The following is a 23,652-nucleotide window of genomic DNA, read 5'->3' on the forward strand; positions in this document are numbered from 1 at the left end:
CATTTGCTGATTGTCATGGTGATTTACATGGTGACCCATGCTTTCCTGCTTCTGCATACTAATAAGTGTAAGCTATTTATTTAACTGTATGGTCAGAAGTATTGGAAATATAGTCCCATGTACTAGAGAACCTGCCAGCACCATGGGACCTATACTCAATCACTGGTAGTTGTAAACTGTTAAAATGGTCCTTTGCATGGCTTTGGTGTGTTACCACAAAATTCACAGGTACAGCTGAGGGATTAGCACAAACTTGTGACCATTTCCAATTTGCACTTTGTATGCAGCCACCATACTATGGAAACTAAGAAAATACAGTAGTGATTCCCAGTGGCCATGAAGGATCCTATGAAGAGAAGGTATTTACTGATCCCAATTACATGACTGCCAGAAAAATGAAATTTGTGCAACATATGCAGAAATGGTGTTTTTCTTTAAATGAGTTTGTAGTTACAGACAACTTTTATATATGGCCTAACAAATACAGGGGAGAAGGAAAAAGTCCAGGGCACGCAGACATCCAGCTGCAGGTGTTTTGGTTGAGGGGGTAGGCTCTCTTAGCTCCTTCTGGTTTGCCTGTGGGAAGGGATCAGCTCTTATTGGAGACTTCTGTATGGCTCTCAGTTACCTGACTGGGAGTGCATTAGACTGGATTAAAATAATGGGTGGCTCTTCACTTTCCAGGACAAAACCAAAAAGTTCATTGGGAACGACTACGTAAAGACTATCTTAGCCATACAATAAAATCTGCTCATTATGCTTGTGGGGAAAAGGGTTGATTACTGCTTTAGGCAGCCAAGGTAAATTTAGTTGCTTGCTATATCTGATGGTTCTTCAGGATATATTAAGTTTAAAAAACAAAAACAAAACAAAACAAAAAAACTCTCTTGAATGGGGAGGCAGTTTCTTTACAAATTTGTTCTAGTTTGCTCATTCCTGCATATGAGAGAAAACCTGAGAAGAGTAAGCAAAGAACAGATTTTTACACTTAGTACATAACAGTATTTTTCCTTTTCTTCTTTATTTTTCTGCATTTGCAGGTGAAACATAGTTCTTGCTCTACACAGTATAGGATCTGAGGAGGATCATGATACTCTCCCACTGATGTTGCTTATTAATTTCTCATGTTTTCTGGAACTAGAATAGTCTCGAGCACTGTCTCTAGTTGTGTTTTTTATTTTATTTAGGATTTTTTGTGGCGTCTGTTTAACTACTAAGACTAGATTTCATCAGATTACTGCAATACCATGTTTTTAAATTAAAATACTATTAATTATGTTGTAATGCTCATAGGCTACTTGCCCAAATATTAATTATGTTTCATATATTTTATGCTTTATTGACTCTTCAACTTCTAGAAATGCTCCCCAACTTAAATACTCAATAGAATACTGAGTGTAATTATAAACACTGGCATCTCAGAAGCTCACACAAGGGAAATGGAGGGAGCCAGGAAAGAGGGGTATGGAGGAAGGGAAGAAGAATGTGCTTGTTCTGTCCTGCATTGATAAGAATTCAAATAATAGAAAAAAAACCCCACGTTTCTTGTCAATCTAATTCTCATTAAAACTTTCTACAGTATAAATAGAGCATGAAAATAAGGCTTCCTTAAAAAAAAAAAAAAAAAAAAAGTCATAAAGCAGTGTACTATTAGTCACAGAGCTTTTTTTTTTTTTTCTTTTTTTTTCTTTTTTCCAAGATATAATTGTTTCCATTTAAGTTCTAAAGTGAGGAAGAATTTTATTTAATATTGATAGTCATAAAATCATAGAATCATTTGAGTTGGAAGAGACTTTTAGGGGTCATCTAGACCAAATCCCCTGTAATGAACAGGGGCACCTACAGCAAGATCAGGCTGCTTGAAGCCTGGTCCAGTCTGACCTTGAACATCTCCAGGTACGAGTATTCCACAGCTCTTTGGGCAACCTGTTCCAGTGACTTGCTACCCTTATTTTAAAAAACTTTTTCTGTACAATCTAAATTGTACAGAAACCATTTCCCCTTGTCCTATCACAACACACCCTGTAAAAGAGTCTGTCCCCTTCTTATAGCCCCCCTTCAGATACTGAAAGGCAGCTCTCAGCTCTCCCTGGAGCTCTCTCTTTTCCAGACTTAACAGCCCCAGTTCTCTCAGCCTGTTTTCATAGGAGAGATGTTCGATCTCTTAGATCATTTTTGTGGCCTTACTCTGGACATGCTTCAACAGGTCTGTGTCTCTCCTGTACTGAGGACTCCACATCTGGACAAAGTACAGGTGAGGTCTCACCAGTACAGAGCAGAGAGACAGGATCCTTTCCCTTGGTCTGCTGGCCATGCTTCTTTTGATGCAGTCCAGGATACAGTCAGCTCTCTGGGCCAGAACATTGCTGGCTTATGTCTGGATGCCACCCACCAGTACTCCCAAGTCCTTTTCAGCAGGACTGTGCTCTATCCTTTCATCCCACAGCTTGTATTGGTTGTGGGAGTTACCTCAGTCCAGGTACAAGACCTTGCACTTGGATTGTTGAACCTCATGAGGTTCTCCTGAGCCAACTGCTCAAACCTGTCTAGGTCCCCCTGGGCAGCATCCTGTCCCTTGGTCATGTCGACTGCACCACCCAGCTTGGTGTCTTCTGCAAACTTGCTGAGGGTGCACTTGATCCCGCTGTGGAGCATCAGTTCCAGCACTGACCCCTGAGGGACACCACTCATCGCCGACCTCCATCTGGACATTGAGCCATTGACCACCATTCTGGGCATGATTTTGCAACCACTTTGTTGTTCATTTAACGATCCACACATCAAATCCATATCTTTCCAATTTGGAGAAAAGGATGTTGTGGGGTACTGTGTTAAAGGCCTTAGTGAAGTCCAGATAGATCAGTGGCTTTGCCCTCATCTACTGATGCAGTTATGCCACCGTAGAAGGCTGCTAGGTCAGGGAATTTCTAAAGTCCGCTCACTGATATTAAGTCAGTTTCCCTTGATGATTAGTTCCCTGAATTGAGTACGAAGAAAGTCATCCAAGTTACCACAAGCTCTCTTTCTTAGCAGAACAAAGTTACAGTGGAAAATAATGCCTAAACCAGCGGCAGTTGTACATATCCCCAGAATGATCCCCAAAATTTGAACTGCAAAAATTATAATTTTAAATCACAGTTATCTTGTCTCCAAGAATGCAGAAAAGGAATCACAAATAATCAAAGCATATTTCTTCTGTGTTATTTGCACTGAAGACAGCCAGAAAAAGTCAGCACACAGAATTAATCTGAGAGAAGTAAAGATTTGGCCATGAATAGAAAGAGTAGGATAAAGGATAGAAATGAGTCAGAGATGACCCTGAGATATCAAGCACTGTTTATAATTCTTATAAATTCCTCACAAATAGCAAGATTTTTCTTGGTCTTGTGGTGTTCCTGTGAAACTTCAGCTCACTCAGGAATTTGTCTGTTTAATACAAGTTCCCTTTCCAAGCAGCTGCCCACCTCTTGAAATGAGAGAGAAGTCTGTGCATGGCAGGAGAAGCAGAAACAGAGCCTAAATGACGTTTGGAACAGAAGTTAATTGTTCATTTTGAAGACAGGGCAGCAGATGTGACTGCTGACAAGCGAGAGCTCTGGAAGCTTCAGGGGATCATAGTAACATAGTGTGCTAGATAGGGAGGAGCCTGCTAGTTAATGTAGCACCTCACATGTGCTGGGGAAAGGCACGATTCACAGGAGACGCAGACACTTCTCTTAGAAATCTCACTGTTGGATAGACTCACAATTCATGACTGAAAACAGAAATGCTGGATTTGAGCAATGAGGAAAAAAGTAATTGTTGATGGTTCTAGAGAAGTTGTTAAGAGACAGTGTGATCTTTAGCTTACACCTAATAAGCCACCTGGGGAGTATGCTAGAGATAAAATAAGAAGAGATTGGTTAGGGTTGGACAATATACATAAAAATGATCTGTGTAGGAATTAAACCCTTTGAACTATTCATAGGAGATCAGCCACATCCATTATTTGTAAGACCAAATGTTGTTAAACCTGCCCAAATATTAACACACACACACACAAAAAGAATAGTAATAGAAACACACAGACAAAACCACATTGTGCTGCAAAGGAGGCTGGAAGACCGCTGAATCATGGTTACAGAGTTTTTGCAAGATCTCTACTGCGCACAGATAAGTGGAAAAGAAATTATCAAAATGGCAGATTAATACAAGAAACAGCAAGAACACCAGGAGAAGGTGGATTTGTAAAAGCTGTAGCTAACATGGTGTGAAGTTTTTTTAGGTAATTTCTGAACATCTTACATCTCCTATCTGTTGTTAAAAAGGTGTTTGACCCATAGGAGTTGATTTCCAATAGCCTGCAGTGAAAAGGATTACGCTGTACAGGTGTACAGAAGATTTCTGCCTAGTAGTGACAGTTTTTGTTTGTTTCGAAATCCTTGAGCTGAAGAGCAACCAGAGAACTCTGCTGGCACCATGCAGGTTTCCATGGCCTCAGAATGGAGTGGGGAGATGATGTTTATCATGGGAGGCTAAAATCAATCTCCTTCTTTGTGAAACCTTCTGTACAACCTCCTAGACAACTTACATACTGCACAAGCTGCCCAGCAAGGCTGTGGAGTCTCTGTGGGGATCTCCAAAAGCCACTTAAATGTGAGGCTGGGCAGCCTGCTCTGAAGGAACAGGGGCTGGGACAAAGTGATCTCCAGAGGTCCTTGCCAAGCTCAATCATCCTATGAAGTGATGTTCGGGTGTCTGACAGTATTTAAGCAGCACAAAATGTCAAGAAACAGCTAAGATCTTGAAGTTCAGCGAAGTATAACAAGTTGCTGGAGATTTTGTGCAGTCTTAGTGAAGAAGTAAAAGACAGACTGGAAACAATCAAAAATTGGAAGAGCTTTAAACAATGGCTGAAAGCTTTCAACGCAAAGGTAATGTAGATGAAGAGAAGAATGAAAGCAGAGCAGCAATTTGTGTTGTGCGTGATCACAGCACACTTATGCTGACAGAGGAAGGAGCCAGTGAGCAGAAAGAGGTTAGGGGTGAGACGAGTAGTGAAAGGGACTGGGCAGTTTAAGTTGGAAGAAATTGGGAGTTTGGATTGGTTTGGAGAGAATAGAAGGCATCAATTTTTTATTCCAGTTCTAAAATCAGAAGAAAGGAGATGGAGAAGACAGGAGGATGTGGCATGTAATTGCCCTTTGTTTTCCCAGTGTGCTTGCAAGGTCTGGTGAGGAAAGACCATGATGAGGAAAGGGATAGCAGTAAGGAGCTGACATCCTCTGCAAAGGTGCTTGGCCTGGAATGTGGCAGGAATGTGACTGCAACTTTTAAGGCATACCATTCTTTCAGTACTTTTTTTCCTCCACGGATTTTCGCATATTTTATTTGCTGAAGATCTGTTTTTCAAAACATCATTTGATCAACTCCTTGCTTTCCAGCAAGCACGCTAGCATTTTTAAGATTTATTTAAATTAATTTTATCTGAATACTCTGGCTTCAGCACACTCTGCATCTGGGATAGCTTCCCAGGCAATTAAACTCGAGCAATTAAGCTGGTAAACAAGCGTGCGTTATGCTGTCTAATTCACGCTGTGCACTTCTGAGGACGAGGCCCACGCCACTGCGGGACGCATGGGATGTTGGAGCCGGGCAGCCAGGCCTTGCACAATCCCGGCGCTGTTTCTTACCGGCTGCCGTATAGCAATACCTGCGCCACAGCTGACAAACTCCATCAGCAAAGCGGAGCCGGAAAGCTTGCATAACCACAGCGCTGGTTTCAACAGCCAGCGAGGGAACGCGCGAGTGCTCGTAGCTGCCGCTTGAACTCCCGCAGCCCGGCCAGCGTCGGCAGGCAGGAGCAAGCCAGCACCAAGGACACTGCCTCAGCCTCCTCGCAGCCAGGCAGAGAGAGCGAGGGAAGGCTAAAGCTCGCAGCCCGGCTGCCAGGCGGCACGTGGGCCGAGGCTGCGGGCTTCAAGGAGCCGGGGAGAGCGCTTCCTGCTCCGGGATGCTCTCAGCCAGGCTCTCCCGCAGGCACCGCCGCGCACGGCCGTGTTTACAGGGCGACTCCCAGGCTGAGCGCGGAGGCAAAATTTATTGCCGTTATTCCGGGGGAAGAGCTCCGCTCTTGTTAGAGGAAACGGAGGAAGAAAACAGGAGGGCGAAGCAGCGGCGGGTCACAGAGGCATTTGAAGGGGCTCCTTCAGCGGTTCTGTTTGTCGACAGCGTGGCAGCACCTTGTGCTTTTCGCGATGTTGCTCCTTTTCTTCAACATCACCGTTTAGTTTCAGCGCCATAACTCGCGGCCTTATCCCCTCACGAGGCACTGACGGCATCCCGGGCCAGTGACCCTTCCGCTCCCTTAGAGCTGAGGGAGCCCGCAGCGTTGCGCGGAGCGCCCCGCGGTCCCTGCGCTCGGTGCAGCCGCGCTCCCACCTCTTCCCCCAGCCGGCCGCTGCCCGGGGTCGGCTCCCAGCCCGCTTCAGGAGGCGGCCCGCTTTGCGTCTTTTCAGTCTCAGGGCGGCAGAAGGCGGAGTGCCTCGTGTTCCCTCCACGCCGCAGCGCTATCCGGCCCGGCTCAAACCCACGCTGCCTGCGGCGCTCCGCCGCCGTCCCCTCGCCTGACCTTCCCAACATGGCGGCGCGGCCGCCCCCTCCTCCCTCCGCGCGGCCGCCGCAAGGGGCCTCCTCGGCGCGGGGCGGCGGCACTGTCAGGCTGCGGGGCGGGCCCAGCCCGGCAGCGCGGCGGCGGCCGCGGGAGGAGCGGGGCTGGGTTGAGCTAGGCGGGGAGGGGAGGCCCGGCCCGGCCGGGCGCCGCACACACTGACGGGCGCTCGGCTAGCAGACGGGCGAGGAGACGGCGGGGTCGGACGGGAGTCTGCGTCGGATCGGTGGGGAGACGCGGGGCTGAGCGGAGCCGCAAAGAGCCGGCCGCCCTCACACCTGTGCCGTGCGGAGGCGCCGCGCGGCGAGTGGGTGTCGCCGCCGCCGATCACCTGGGATCCCCGCCCCGCGCCACCTCCGCCTCCCTCCGTCCTCGCCGGGCCAGGGGAGGCGCCGCCGCTGCGAGCGTGCTGCTGCGGGCGGGCGGGCGGCAGGGCCGGGGCCCGCGGGCGAGGTAGGAGCTGCGGCGCCGCTGGGACTCGCCTTCTCCCGGCAGCCGGGGCGAGGCGGGCGGCGAGGCGGCCCCCGGCCGGCGGCGGTGCGGGGCGCTGGAGCCGCGACAGGATGAACCCCAATGTCACCTACGCCAGTCGCAAGCGGCGGAAACCTGTGCAGAAAATGTAAGCGGCTCTCCGCGGGGCGGGGAGGGAGAAAGACCGAGACGGGGATGGGGGTGGCTTCCTTGCTCCGTCCGTCCCGCCCGGGCACCGCGGCGTGGGGCTGCCCCGGCGCGGGTTCCCCCCGCCCTTCCCGGCGCCGGCTCGGCCGCGGAGTGCCTGTGCGGCTCCTGGCTGCGGGGCACGGCGGTGCGGGGTGGGCTGCGGGCCCGCCTTTCTCCGGCGCCCCGGGGGTTCCAAGGGATTTATTTTATTTTTCTTGGATTTCTCGTGAAAATAAAGCTAAATCGAGGTCCCCTCGCTGCTGGCGGGCGGAGCGCGGAGGTGGGAGCAGGGAGCGGCGGCTCGAGGCGGCTGACCTAGATCGGGAGGCACCTGAGGTGACAGCTCCCGGCGCGGGCGGCGCGGCCCCGTTCAGGTTGGGGGTGGGGGGGATCGGTCCGGTCCTCAGCCCGGGGCTGTCCTCGGTCCGCTGGGCCGGCTGCAGCCCCCACTGCTACATCAGGTGGTGGCGGTTGTTCCACTGCGGGTGCTGCGGATCACTCCAAGAGGCCAAAAAACAAGTGTCTGTAGTGGTATTTTCAAACTTGGGCTGCAGCTTAGTGCCTGAGTGCTTTCGCGTTTTGCACCTGCGGTAGGTTTGAGCCCTAGGCTTTGCGGGCTGGTCATCTCATGCGAGTGATTTTCAGGACGGCGGCTTAACCCACACTTTCGACTAGAAGTCAGTGTCAGTTGCAAGCAGTAGAGGAGCTGAACTTCGGAGCTGCTAGCAAAACTAGCTGTGATACAAAGCTCAAAAAATCCCAGTGTATTACTGAGTACTCTTGTAATAGTACCATAATCACCTGAACTCCAAAAGCATTAAAGAGAATGACGAATATTTAATAAAATCCCAATGTAAGTGTATGTTCTCAGATTGACAGCAGACAACTGTGCTGGAGGGAGTGAAGTCAGCCTGGGTGCTCACTTCTGTACAGTTGGAGCTATGAGAATGTGTGCATGCACACAGCCAGTCTACAAATTAATGCAAAATTCTAAACATACCCTTTTTAAAAAAAAGTTCTGTCTAGAAGATAGAGTCATTATGAGAAGAGCAGTGTTTGCTTTTTTCGATTACTCATTTCCAATCTATAATGTAGAAGCAGTGAATCAGTCTTCTCTACAGTTCTGGATTTTAACGAAGAAATTAGTGTTGTCTTTTTGTGAAGTAGAAATGCATTGGTAGTATTTGTCAACTGTTGGTTGCTGAGGGCAAGTAATTCTTGTAATTGCATAAGGGTGAGCTGTTCTGCCTTTTTGGTCGCATCGCTTAATGTCTGGCTGGCTATTACATTCTTGGTCTTGATTAGAGGATGTGAAACTTTCCTTTTTGTGTTACTGTTGTATCTATGTTACTAATCTCTTTCCGTAATCTATTTTCTTATATTTGGTGGCCATGCTTGTCATATTAGTTGAACTTGGAGCCTATTTTTGTTGCTAATGGAAACTATATCTATTTGGGATTCTGCCCTTTGATACCAAAGGGACAGATAGATGTCTCCTCCTTTGCATTTGCTTGCTCACCTATAATTATAATTAAGGTTTTTAAAGACATAATAATGTCTTAAAAAAAGACATTACTATTAGCCAGTCTTGTTGCAATTACCAGAAATCATTCAGAATTTATCTTGCACATATTGCTTTTTCTTCTCCTAGTGGTTATGACTTTTGGTTGCTCATGCTGTTAGACCAACCTCGCAGAGCATTGCGGGTGGCAGGAAGGCTCTGATTTCTCACATAGCTAATTACAGAGCATTCACTGGGCTAAAAAGTAGGGAGAGAGGTCATAAGCTCCTGTAGGTTCCAGCACTGCTCCTTGCCCCACGGTTTGGCACTGCTGTGATTTGAGTCTGTTTGAAGTTGGTATTTTGTCCTCCAAGTAGAATTCAGAGCTCTTCAAAGAGAATTTTAAAATGAAAGAAGTGATGCATTGCTGGGAGTAGTGCCTTTTGTGAAGCGGTTGCTTCTTTTTGATGTTTCATTTGTCATAGATGTAGCTGTGAAGGGAGCCTGGTCGTTGTTAGTCTGTAGCAGTGGGCAGCTAGCATGCAGCAGTGCTCATGGGTTAAAACAAATGAACAACTACTTCCTGCTTCAGGTGCAAATAACTTTAAGTCATGGCTGTAACTCAGAGGCAATATAGGAAGCTTCCCCCTGCAGCCACCCTATCTTTATGGGCCGTGTAAAGGACTGGACTCAGCAGGGAATCGCCTGACAGAAACGTGTTGTTTTGATCCGGTAGGGAGTCACCATATCACAGCTGAAAAGAAAACGCAATAATGGGAAAACTTAAGCGGCAACTGTTCCTGCATTTCATCTTGTTATCTTGTCATCTGGAGGGGAAATAAAACAACAGCCTAATACACAATGTGCATTCCAGTGAAATGTAGCTTTCTTAGAACCTCGGAGCCTTCCGCAGATTTCTTCCCACGGGTGGTGGAGCTGTGCGGGTCCCCCTGGTGGCCGCTCTGCACGGCCCCTGCTTTGAATTTTTCTTCGACTGTTCTATTTCTGTTTTGTTTTTAAGGTCTTGTATGCCTTTTCTCTACTGATTATTAACTGAACTGCTGATTTTGCATGCTAGTAAGATAAAATGCATTGTTTTATTGAAGTGAAGTTTACTGGAGGTGGATCCTAACATTAAGTAAAGGATTTTATATAAGTGTTGTTTCACCTTGCTGTCTTTAGATTCCTATGCTTTTCTGCCTGCTAGCTCAGTCCTGCTGTGATTTGCTTTGTTGTTCTCTTTTTCAGTGTTTGGGTAGAAATTGTTTTGCATAACGGAATGAATGTAATAGACAAGGAATGGGGTGGAGGGATTTAAATGTTTCATACTGTGCAGACACACAAAGCGTAACAGCATGTTTCTTGAAAAAGCAGACTAAATAAGAAATGATACACTTTTATTCCATGTTACCATGAATGTATTCATGATACTAAATAGAGAAAAACGTTTGGCTGGTTGATCCTTAATTAAAGGTACATATTAAGGCATAGTGATTTCAGAAAGCAGTGCAAATATATGTTTAACTTAAAAAAAATAATAATAATAAAATAAAAAACAAAACAAAACAGCAGCAGCAACAATAAACCTCACAACTATTTATTATTTCAAGATAAACAAATAAGTGCCAAGAAGTGGAAGTTCATCAGTAAAGAAAAAAAAAAACCAAAACATTAAAAGCTTGCTTTGTTTAAAGCGCTCTTCACACATAGAGCAGCTTGCACCTTGTGTGTGAAATGGAAGCACTACAAAACTTTTGGCATAGTTAGAATAAACTTATTAGATTAGCTGATAACTGGTACACTTGTTGGTGTACCTGTATGCTACGTATAAACTGTAAACTGCTACTTAAGATTCATTGCATTTAATGTTTCATTTTGTGTGGTTGATGGCTTTTTTTTCCTGTGTGTTTTTTTTTGTTTGTTTTGTTTTTTTAAGGTTTTTTGTAGTACTTCTTGCAAAAGTATTCAGTTTGCAAGGAATAGCTGCAGCAACTGAAGATAATTAAATGTAGATGCTATGGTTGGCAGCTAAGAACATGCTTTTTTCTTTTTCTGTATAGTCTGGCTTGTGGTCTTAGGTAGCATTGAAGGGTGTTAAAACTGAGTGTAAAGATTTTGCTCTTGCCTCGTGTTCTGGCTGTCCCCATCGCTCTGTCATAGTCACTTGGTCACTAAGCCAACCTGAGCAACTGAGTGACAGACTGCTTCTGGAGGACAAACGGTTGCACAGCATCAGATGAGCAGCACATGAGATTTTTAGTGAGAACATCTTTATCCCTTTGCTGCCTAAAACTTTGTTGGTTTCATTGTCTGCTGAAGGAACCACTGGAGAGTGCCTCTTGCCCTTCAAGATAGGCTGACAAAAGCTTTTGAGCAGAGAGATTGTTAGTTTGCATTGTATCTGTTTCTTCCAAAGGAATCAGCAGCTGAACGTTCCTAAATGGTGAATTCACTGTGGCAGATAAGACTATTCATAGGAGTCTTTTTCAGTTGTTAAAATAGAGAATTTTGGAGGGTGTCACCTATATAGCACTTGTTCAGTAGTAACTGATGAGTTTCATATACCTGACCTATGTTTAATTCAATTGACATAAGAATAACATGTTAACACACGCTGTATTGAAGATGAAATGAAAAGTACACACAGCTGAAAAGATTAAATCTGTCAGAGAGGTGACACGCGTGTTCTTCCTTGTGCCCTTTTTTTTTTTTCTAATCAGTGAAGTCATTCTGATGAACTCCTAAAGGTTTTCTTGTATGTTATGAACAAAACATATCTGTGCTGTATTTCATTTTCTCAAGGAACTGCTTCAATTTTCCTTTAAAATACAAATTAGCCTATAAATACTGAAACTTATTTTGGCCTTTTAATAATAAGATCCAGATACTCATGCACTTGTAGTGTTATTAATATCAATGAAGGCATGCATGGTAAGCATGTGCAATTGAAATTTCTGTTGTCTGTAGCAGGCTTCTGAAAACAGTAGTCAGTTAATGTTGCGGTAGTACCTCTTTTACAATGGTAAAACTAGAATTAGCAGTCCTTGCTTGTTTTGCAGCTGTTGGATGATAAGGACTGTATTTTACTTGAGAGATACTGAGTGTGTGGCAATCTCTGGCTTTTGATTGATTAGAGAGTTTGAATTTCCTGTAAGTAAGGTAAAAGGTGGTGCCCAGGAGGTCAGCTTAAAACCTGTTTTCTTCTGTAGTGTTTTTCTTTGTTGTTTTTTTTTTTTTTTTTTTCTTTTTCCTTTTTCCCTTTTTTAATAATAAAGTTATCTTGACATAGCATTTAATTGTACTTGAAGGTAATTTTCTGCAATGCAGCTAAGGCAGCCCTGTGCATCAACAGTTTATGTAAGAGAATGGAAAATGGTTCAAGTTACTACTTATTTCCCCTTCATTTCCATCCTTATTTCTTTTGTCCGTGACAGTTCCATTTAAATCACAGCTTTTTGTTGGGTCATAGTAGATAAAATTAGATAAAATCATGGTATTCTGAAAATACCGCCAACTTAATGTTTAGTAATGTTCTATGCTGCATTTGGGGAATCCTTATGCATTGGCTACTTGGAAGTAAAAACTTCCATGAAAGTAATGCAAAAACAATCACATCTAATGAGCAATTTGTGAAGGTAATTGCCCAGTTCCGTATTGTTTCAACATAACTTGTCAAATTGCTAATAGAAATTTTAAGCAAAGGGGAGGGCAGTTGTGAAAATAGAGAAGTCTGGTATTCAGTGCTGCTCTAATTGGCGTGTCATGAGCTGTTTTCAAGGGGGCCTCTGCTTTTTGGAACATGCTTTGATTTGGTAATAGAGAGCTGTTCAGTGACAGGTATACAGCTTTTACTTGCTTAAAGTTTGAAATTTATTGTTGTTTTTTTTTTTTTTGCCTTCAATGAAGGCTGTTCTATACACAACTATTTGAGGCAAATTTAAATGTTACTGATGACATTTGGTGATCTTGAGTTTTATTTATTTTGTTAGAGTTATATTTAAATTGTGTTAATCGTATTCAAGTGAGTGTCTTGCCTGGATAATACTTGAGAAATGATGCACCTTGCAGAGCCACCTTTGTCATATCATACTCAAGTGAAACATTATTAGCTAAGAGTTGGTATATAGAATGAGTTCAGTGGTATTAGCAAGGAAGATTTTACGTGCTGACTGAGCTGTATCTTTTCTTGTGCAGTTCTGAGTGCCTTGTTGTCTAGCAAGTTACTTAACCATTTATTATTTCTAATTTACAATAACCTGTTCCAAACCTTGATGAAGAATTAAAGATATTTGTGAAAAAATGTAATTCAAGTAAAAAAAAAACCACCAAAACAACAACAACCTGAGTGTACTGTCAAATAATTTGTACACTAATAAGTTGAATTATTCATAATTTGAAAGAAATCAAGGCAAATGTGCGTGTAGGAAGGTTTTTACAAGTGCTATATCTGAGTTTGCAAACATCCATTACGTGTTCAGATAGCTATGGCAGGTCTTACTGCTTTGTTTAACAGTGAATGTGTTGGGGAGGAAAGTGAAATGATCTTAGATAGAATTCTACTTTTTTCCATGAGGAACAGAAGTCGCTTAGGAAAAACGTGTTTTGCATGTCAAAGTTTAAAAGGTTGTAATGTTAGACAAATATTTGCCTTCATTTTGGGAAAGAACTTTTGTTTATTTTTATTTTTATTTATTTTTTTTTTTTGCCACAGAGTAAAGCCATCTCCAGCCGAAGGAGTCAAATCCAATCCCTCCAAGAGGCACAGAGACCGTTTGAATGCGGAGTTGGATCGCTTGGCAAGCCTTCTGCCTTTCCCTCAAGATGTTATCGCCAAATTGGATAAGTTGTCTGTGCTTAGGCTCAGCGTCAGTTACTTGCGAGCCAAGAGTTTTTTTGAAGGTAACAGTTGGGAATTTATTTGGTTTAGGAATGCCTGCACAATGCTGCTTGTACTCAGGTTGTGTTCGCTGTTGAAGTACTTAAAATCATTTTTTTTCTATTTTAGTGGAGCATACAATTGTATGGATATATACAGTATGACTGTACAAAGTAGGCTTTCCACTTTCTTGAAAACCAAACGTAAATACTTACATTTCATCAGTCCTTCAAAGGTTTGCATTTGGAGGCAGTGTAGCCCTTAATAAGTCTTTCAGTCCTTTTCTTAAACTTTGAAAAATTAGAAGCTGGGATTTATCATTTACCCCTCCGAAAATAGCCCTTATAAAGCCATTACAATTGAGTAAATATCATGAGTTCCAATCCGCTGCATGTTTTGCTTAATGATGCATCAAAAAGATTTCATATTATATGCAATAACAACTAATGCTTCTTCCCATAGTTCATTCTGAAGGTGACTTCTAAAGAAAGTGGCAAAGTCTTTCCTGTGTTCAAGCTGTGATTAAAGCAGAGCACGAGGCATTAAGACAACACCTAAGGTTCTCCAGTTGTGTGGGCAGTGTCTACTGACCATAGCCCGGGATTGCGTAGTGCAGCAGTGCTCAGGGCAGTAATCAGGCCATGTGCATGTTCTCCTATTCTGCCTCAGAGGCAGTAGATGAGTGCTACCCCCCTCTATCATTATCTGTGTTCTTTTGTAGGGTGAAAAGGGGTGGTTGGCTGCATTGGGTGCTTGCTGGTTTCTTCAAAGGCAGGATTTAGTCCTTGTCTTTGCTGGAGTAAAACAAGGAGCTGGTATTTAAAAAAAAATTTCCTTTTTGTAATCAGAAATTTTATGATACTATATTGAAGATGGATCTACACTGATACCTGCAAATACTAAGGACCTTTTTTTTGTAAAAAATAACCTCTGTCCTTATTGGTTGAGGATTTGGTATTTCAGTGTCTTGGTAGTGATTCCATACCATGCATAAGAAGACTGAAGAAAGCTAGCTTGCCTACAATAGTTTCACTTTTTACTGCAGGACTACAAAATTCTTTTTCTCATTTATTTTGACTAAAGGCTTCAGTTTGGTAATGCTTGTAAACTGTTATCCAGTATTTTATTGCTTGATGAATACGTGCAAGTGTCTTGATTACTGGGCACATTCAGGATGGTTCTTAGTATGGGATCTCCTCAAGGTTTGAGTTTGTGAAATATTTTATGATAGCAAATATCCTTATTTTAAAAAAAAATATCGCTGGAAATAAGTTTTCTGTTGGCACATCAGTTTCATCAAAGTCTTGGTGAGATGTAATTTCATGTTGATTGCATGAACGAATTATTCATCTTGTTTGGCGTTCTTTTTCTGAATTGAAAAGGAAGTTTCAATTCTAATAATGCACTTGAATTTTTCTTGAAGAAAAGTTACATATTCTGAAATGAATAGAAGATTGTAGACTTTTTGCCTCACGTGGGCTGGATTGATAATCTCACTTTCTCATGCAGTGGAAATGTTTGATTTTTGTTTTGTCGTATTCTGTTAATTTGCACTTGAAGGTCCTGGAATAAAGGGGCTAATACTATAATTTCTGTTTAGGAAAATAATAATTGCATTACTAGTTTTGTGCTGTTAAAAAACATTCAAAAACCTGTAATCTCATCACACCAAACTTTATATCCATTGATTGTTTCTAATTTGAATCTTAAATCAGCTTTCAGATGCTTAAAACAGTGATAAATTAGATGTGTGATAGCAGGAGATAAATCGTATATGCATCTCAAGTTGCAGTTTTGACTACTTATGGATGCAAAGTTGAAGCAAATTAAACTGTGTTGCGGCTCTGTTCAGATGGAGACCACTTCATATGGACACATGCAACTGCTAAGAATATGCTGGACCCTAGCTGTGTTGTGCAGGTTATTCATGTCATAATGAATCAAACAACAGAATTTTTACTTTCCTTATAGTAAGCATGGAATGAGTGTGTATACTAGATGCATTCTAGCACTTAGTATAAAATAAAAAAAATTAGCTGAGTCTGAAAAGAAAAATAAGTTTTATGTTGATTATCTTTTTATGTAGTTCAGAATGTCCGATGCATGAAGCAAATTTATTTATACGGTCAGATATAATTGCTTCTGTGATGCTATCTTGTCTTTTTTTTTTTTTTTTTTTCTTGGAAAAAGACTTCTTGCTATTTCTTTACAGATAAGATTACAAATTAGATCATTAATCAGTATCAATCTGAAAGCATTTAAAGGCTAACATTGATTAAAGATAAACATCAGGAAGCAATCTGAAACAATGACTAATTCACTATTGCGAATAGGAGGAAAATCTTTTTTCCTATTTTAGAGTACTTAAGTAGCACAAAATCTATTTCAGTTGAAATTGACCTTCCAGAGGAGAAAGAAGTATTTTAAAGTATGTAATTAAGAACAACAATAACAAATCCATCCACTTCCCTAAGATAACTGTTTTAATGATCTACCTGTCCAGTGCTTCTCACAGGACTGATTTTTGAAGGATTATTTTGTGCTGCTTAAAAAATAAGTGAGGAGAGCCCTATAGAATAACTGATGAGTGCATGAGTGAGTGTTGATTGTCACCTTGAGTGCCCGTTCTGAGCCAGCAGGTCTCCGTTATTAACATAGCATGCTGAAGTGAGGGGAAACGCTAAATGAATAACAGGATGCAAAGGGGGGGTGTGTAAATTCCTGCGGAAAGTAAAATATAAATGCATAATCATATGATCTTGCTTGAAAGGAAACCCAGGTTTTTGCTGTAACAATGGATATTTTTTTCAAAGAAAACACTTGCATTTTTCCAAGTTTAAATAATCCAGAGTGGATGTCTGTCTTGATAAGGTAGAAGTTTGGGAGGAGATGAAAAAAGGAATTGTTTTATGAAAGACATCTCAAGAAGTTGTGTCAATTTGAATGAACGTGCTTCACTTAGATGTCTATGAAATCCTTAGTTCTTACTTTAAAAGCTAAGTGTAAAAGACAAAAAATCTTTCCTTCCCAGGTCTTTAAGACAGTTCAAAATAGTCTCCGAAGTTAAAGCCAGATGAGTTTTTCTGTGGTGTCAAGATTGAAATGTAGTAAGCTTCAGTGCGCTTAACGTATTCCAGATTCTAGAACACTGATGTACTTTTTTTTCCATAACCTTTAAACATCTTCTGTTAGTAACTGATGATATTCTGCTAAGCAGTTGCACTTGGTTGTTGTAGTTTGTTGTTCAGTTATTCAATGGCTGCTGTTAAGCCATCCTTATATATGCTGCCCGTCAGCAACAGCAGCTCAGTGATGCAGAAGCTGTTTGTGTGGTTGAGTCACTCTCAAGTTAACGTAGTGGTAGATGACTCCCCCTGCCCATGTCAGGCTCTGACTGTATGCTGGAATTTGAACATTATGTTATGTAGTCAAGAAAGAGATTTTGCTAGGTGCTGAAAGTAACTGTAGAATGACTTGGATTGGAAGGTAACGTAGTCCCAAGCACCCTGCCATGGGCAGGACTGCCAACCACAAGATCAAACTGCCCAGGGCACAATCCAACCTGGCCTAGAACACCTTCAGGGATGGGGCATCCACACCTTCTCTGGGCAACCTGTGCCAGGGCCTCGCTACTCTCTCTGAGCACAGAATTGTCTCCTAACGTCTGGCTTAACTCTTCTCTCTTCTACTTTGAAATTGTTTCCCCTTGTCCTGTTGCAATCAGACAGTGTAAAAAGTCAGTCCCCTCCTTCTTACAAGCTCCCTTCAAATATTTGAATGCCATAATGAGGTCTCCCCAGAACCTTCTTCAGGCTGAACAAGCCTAGCTCCCTCATCCTTTCTTCATAGGAGAGATGCGTCAGCCCTCTGATCATCTTTGCAGCCTTCCTCTGGACCCTCTCCAACAGCTCTGGATATCTTTCTTGGGCTGTGAGTCCCAGACCTGTACACAGTACTCCAAGTGGGACCTCATAAGTGTAGAGAAGAGGGGAACAATCACCTCCCTCTCCATGGTGGCCACTGTTCTTTTGATGCAGCCCAGGATACTGTTGGCCTTCTGGGCTGCAAGAGCACACTGCTGGCTGACGTCCACCTTTTAATTCACAAGGACATCCAAATCCTCCTCTGCAGAGCTTTCACCAGAACTTTCAATGAGTTCTTTTTCCAGACTGAACGTATACAAAATAATGACTCTCAAGTCTGCTTCATCGTGAAATCTGAAGGTCTCATCTGGTCAGTCAAAGCTAAGAAGTTGTTTGGGACAGTGTTGCTTTTCAGCTGTGTGATGCTACCTGCATATAGTAGATAGATTAGCAGTCCTGAAAGTCAAGCAGGTTAGCTTAAATCACTGCTGGAGTATTTATTTTGTGTGTAAGATACTTTCTGAAAGTGGCTTAAGGCAAGCTTGTTATTTTTAAGAGACTGGGATAAATCAGGCAGGTGTTTGCTGACTGTCAGTAAAGAATGACTTTGTATTTGTCCTTGTATTACTTCAGTCTGCTTTGATGCTAAGTGCCAGTACGTTTGTGCATTCAGCAGTGAAAAATGTATAGAAGTGAAAAATGGGAGAAGTGCAAGTTCAGCATCTGGGGCACAACTGGACAATCATTTAACCTGTGTTCTTTGTGCCTGCTAAAATGAAAAAAAAACCTTTTACCTTTAGCTTTGGTCCCTATAATGTTGTCAATTTGTCATATAGTATCTTACTGCAGCAAGAAAGAGCACTTAAAGTGAGTCTTTAGTCAAAGAGATAAGGAATAATTAAGAATGAAATTAAAGTTAGCATTTGCTCTCTTTCATTTATATTTTGGGGAATGAATTTTTTTTTAAGGTATACTGAGAATCAAGGAGAGAAACTGAAGTGAAGAAGCTGTGCTATGTATGTGTATCGATACATTAGAAACAAAATTTAACATGTTGCTTATTAATTATTCTTTCATCCATTTCAGTAAGAATTCCTGTGGTTTAAAGTATGTGGCTGTTTTCTCTTGCTTACTGGATAGTATTCTGCAATTACAGAAGAAAGTTTCTGTTCAAAATTAGTTCAGGATTGGTTTCTTATGTTGTATGCAAGTGATTCTGGCAAACACAGCAATAACAAAATACTTAAGAACTTTTTCCAGTAAGTTTGCATTGCCTAATTTTCCTTTGTGATATAATTAACACATATTCTTTGGTTTAACATAACTTAAATTTGCAATGCACCCATTGTCATCACATAAAATATATTGTATGATATAATGTATTTTTCCTGTAATGCCTCCTGCTCTATCACACTGCACATTTGAGAGAACAGACTGCATGATGTTCCTGCTTTGAAGAGTATGGCTTAAAATGTACAGTTAAAATGTACAGATGATAAAGGCAGATAATATGGAAGACAACGTATTTTTTCTCATTGAGAATAGTTGTGGTATATCTACAACCTCGCAGGTATAGATAACCTATTCACCAAGTGCCATGTTATTCTCTCAAACAGAAACCTCAAATTACAAAACTACTGTTTAAAACTCAACCTCCCAAGGCCAGAATACTGCATCAGGTTTAACCAGACTTGCTTTCATTTCAGACAATTATATTTATTAGTTTGTGTAATGCAGCTTTCTTAATGTATTTATGAAAGGGCAGCTTCCCTTCCATGTTTTACATCTTATTTGTAAGTTGGAGGAACAAAGAAAAAGGGGGAGAAGAATGTGTTTGTTTTTTTTTCTTGTACAGTTCTCCTACCCTGCCCCCATCCAAAATTATTACATAATGTGTACTTTGAGACTGTGTGGATATTTCAGGGTGAGACTACCATATTATTCAAGTTATTTTCTCTACCCAGCTGTTGTGCTTGTCTTTTGTATTCCTGTTCCTTGCCCTACCCCAATCTAGTCGTACTAAGCATTTATGGCTTGTCTGCTACTAGCTATTTTAGCCTGTATTTTACATAACAGAACATAAGTAGGGATTTAGGCTTTGAAGTCCTAAATTCTGATCCTCACAAACAATGATTAAAGCCATGTAGCTGTGACAACACCTTCAATCTCACTATGTGTATGTTTTCATTGTTACGTGCTGGTTCTTACCTTGATCAGAAATGTTCTGGGAGTGCTGTGTCGCTAGGCAGGGAACGCAGCTGGGCAGCCCTGTTCTGCAGTGCATTCATACAGCTGACATTCAGTATGTCCCATAAAGAATATATAAAATGGCAAATTCTTTACTTATCAGACAGTAAGATCTTGCCATGTGAGCATATCTGTGGAATAAAAGGGAAATTGGTTGCTAACAGTGATAGTAAATTTATTCTTCAGCTGTGTTTTTTTATTTTCTGGAACTGTTGGGACTGAATTATTTGAGTGGCTACTGTTAATCATTGTTAGAACTGCCATTGGAGGGAAGGAAAGTAAAAGGTTATCTTTTCATCTCTATTCTACATATATTTCATAATCAAAACCATATGGGAAATCAGTTTAGGAGCCTCTTATGTTCCACAAAACTGTTGTTACATTTCTTGAAAACCCAGTCCCAGGATGAATAGTATTTAGGTTGTCTTTTAGCCCTTGTTAGTAGGGAGGTCAGTTTTAAATATAATTATGTATGCTTTGCTGTGAATGTTGCAGTGAATATTCTGCCTTGCTTATATTTAAGGCTCTGATCTTGCAAACTATTCAGTGTGAAACAGATAGATGTTCTTGAGATTGACATTATTACGGTTAGAATAATATTCAAAACCAGAACAAGTAACAAGGTAAAATGTACGTCCTCAGGAAGTATTGTAACTTTTCTGACACCATATATTCCAAATCCTATGATTTTTTTTATTTTTTTGCTGCTATCTTTATTGTTAAACTGTAAATCTGAAGATGATGAAATTTGGGGCTTTTGTTTTTAAGCAAACTATGGTAATGGATGAACCCTCCTCCAAATACAGTTGATCAGAGAAGCATAATTACAGATAGAATCAGGCTTGCAACATCTGTGTTCCATGGGCTTCATTAGAATTTGTGCAAATACAATTTGCTTGAATGTGACTTAAAAAAACAAAACAAAAACCCAACATATTTTGGTAATTTTAACTTTAGTATCAATGCTCCTTAAAGTGTACCAATAATCTGTGAAACAGCTTTAGTGGGATATGTGCCTTTATAACTCTTCCTCCTGCATGTACTCGTTGATAGGAGAAATGCCGTAGCTTTTAATGTTTGACTTTTATATGTGTTCTGATAAGGAAGTAAGACTTGCTTGTTTGAGTGAGCTCTGTAGATGTTAACTGTTCTAGCTAGTTATGAGATTGTTAATGTAACTAAAAATTTTTTTGCTTATTTAAGTATACAAAGTTTGTGCTCAATAAGTGCTTTGATAGAGAAATTAATAGTTAATGAATGATTGCTTTGTGAATTGTTTCAGAATTCTAACTACATAACTTGGTTCTAGTTACCGTAGCTCTGTTGTTGTAATTGATTCATTTATAAATTCTTTTTAAGAGAATACGAAGCAAGCAAAATAGCCAATTTCCAGTGCTCTTCAGAGCTTCAGATAACGTGTTGACAAAAGTTTTCTGGGGAAAACCTCAGGTACTTCCAATACTACAGTGTGATGATAACTTGTTAAAGTGTATCTTTTAACAAGACATAACATTAACGATTAAACTGACTGTAGTTACTCTAGAAACTTAAATGAAGTAAATTGTAAGACCAAGAACGTTTATCTGAAAGTACTTTAAGAGCTTGTAGTTTTGCTGTTTGCCAGCTGTGAATGTTAAAGTAGGGTACGCACATATAGGAATTAGTTGCCTTCGGTGATGCATGCTGAACTCTGCTTTTAATTGTACAATGAGATGCTCATTTTTTTCCTCTGAATAATTGCATCTTAAAATTCAACCCATGTGACATTTGAATTATTCTGTATTGCACACTTTATGCGTGGCAGCATATAATGTCTAATAAGCTAAAAGATGTACATACATGGGCCCTCAAGACAAATTGTAGTTGATTGCATAAAGTAGGAATTTACTGGAGCAAGTCCATAGTCTGCCTAGTCAAATATTTTGACTCTGGCATCAGACTCCATTGTTCTGTGTTCAACACACAATTTCTGTGGACCAGCACAAGGTACTAGCTTTTCTACTGAAGCATTCAAGTCTTAGTGTGTTCATTTTGATTCTTGATGTCTGCATTTGAGTTGCAATTGAAGGATGCTGTCTTTTATTGATCGTGAATGTACAATGTAAATATTTTATATTTGAAGGAAAAGATAATGGTATCTCCCTATCTTCTTCTTGCTGTTCCATCTGTTGTTCGTGCACTTTTATCAGACAGTGATAAGAAATGTATCCAGAATGTATCCAGACCACTGAGACTGAAGGTTTTTTTAATTCTTGACCTATTTAGTTGGGAAACTTTGTAGACAGATGGAACTTGTGTGTGTGTGTGTGTGTGTACGTATATATAGCTGCTGATGCTTAAAAAGGTGGACAATACAAATTTCTGGTCAGTATTCTAAACAGGTGGCATAAACATTAAAGTGTTATACCTAGTAATGTGAAAGGAAAAAAATTGCTCCGTTGTGCAACACACCAGAGTTTGCAGGTAGAATGCAATGATTGTGCCCTTCTGTGGGAAGCCCTTGATCCCTAACATCTTTAGTGTTGTCTCTCATTGTTTTCTTATTACCCAACTGATGCGTTGTGGTTAGGATGAATGGACTTCAAGGGTTGTGTGCATGCAGCAGCATGGCGTCCATTTGTGGTGCTTCTCAGGGTTCACTGTTTCACTGTGGGATGGAACAGACGCTATACAACTCACGTGATGCCAAACAGGGGGCAGTGGGCCATGGGTTACAGAGCAGAGTTGCTCTTTGCAGCCCTTAGCAAATCAGAGAGGCAGGCTGACAGGAATCTGAGCTTCAACAAAGGCGTGCTCAGTCCTGCATCTTGAGATTAACCTCGTGCAACAGTATGGGTTTAGGACTGTCCAGCTAGAAAGAAGCTTTGCAGAATACGAGTTCTAGTGGACAACAGTTTGAACAGGTGTTGGCAATGTATATGTTACCTTGTAGTGAAGAAGGCCAGCTGTATACTGAGCTATGTTAGCAAGAGAGTGGCCAGCAGATCCAGCAAAATGTTTTTTGCCCTTTATTTGCAACTTTAGACAACATGTGATGTACTGGGTACAGTCTTGAACTTCCTAGAATAAGTTGTATTGATTGGAGCAAGCCCAGTGGATTACAATCTATACAGTTAAGGAGCTGAAATACCTTGTGTGTGGAGAGGCTGAAAGATCTAGGTTTGCTCAGTCTTCTGAAGAGAAAGCTAGTTGGAGATCTTATTGTCATTGTAAGCTAACTACTTAATGGGTGTGTATAGCGGAAGCAGATTCTTATCAGAAATGTACAGTAACAGGACAAAAGGTAACAGTTACAGGTTACAACATGAGAAGTTCACATATGGGAAGCTGTAGCTAGGGATATTAGGGAAATAATGTTCAACATGAAGGTAATTGGACATGGCAATTAATTGCCCTTGGAGACTTGAAAATTTCATCTTTAACAGGTCCATTGACATTGATGGTGAAGTAAGCTGAGAATGCTTGTATCACAAGCAGAAGATTGTTTTGAGCTGGAAGGGAAGCAAACTTCCAGAAGTTCACTTGATTTCTCTGTCGTGCTTCAGGCATTCCAAAAGGACTTGTGTTAGATTTTGTTAGATTTTGAGTTGGTGTTAAAGGATGTCATCTCATTTGGTTGAATGTATGTTTTTGCCTCAATATAAATAAAGAGGTATTTCTGTTTAGAAATTGCTTAATTGTTACTGCCCATATAAAGCAAGGGTTGATCTTGAATAGTGTAGTAAAGCAACGTTCCAAACTCAACTCCACACCCTTTTAATACAGTCATTGCAAAACTTAACATCATATTTGCTTGTAGAATAATTGAGCTATTTGATTACATAGTATGATATGAAATGTAATTGACCGTATCTTT

General features: G+C 41.2%; 1 protein-coding gene across 1 annotated transcript in view; it reads left to right on the plus strand.

Annotated features, from left to right (window-relative positions):
* Positions 1-7,133: 7,133 nt before the first annotated feature.
* The window catches only part of AHR (aryl hydrocarbon receptor), a 60,747-nt gene continuing 44,228 nt past the window's right edge, over positions 7,134-23,652 (plus strand). Inside the window, exons 1-2 of the mRNA XM_052693431.1 lie at positions 7,134-7,268; positions 13,522-13,709. Of these exons, the coding sequence (XP_052549391.1) occupies positions 7,213-7,268; positions 13,522-13,709 (244 nt within the window). The 5' untranslated portion in view covers positions 7,134-7,212. The remainder of the gene's footprint in view (positions 7,269-13,521; positions 13,710-23,652) is intronic.

The sequence above is a fragment of the Tympanuchus pallidicinctus genome, unplaced genomic scaffold (genome assembly GCF_026119805.1).
Source record: "Tympanuchus pallidicinctus isolate F22 unplaced genomic scaffold, pur_lepc_1.0 scaffold3, whole genome shotgun sequence".
In the NCBI taxonomy this organism is placed as follows: Eukaryota; Metazoa; Chordata; class Aves; order Galliformes; family Phasianidae; genus Tympanuchus; species Tympanuchus pallidicinctus.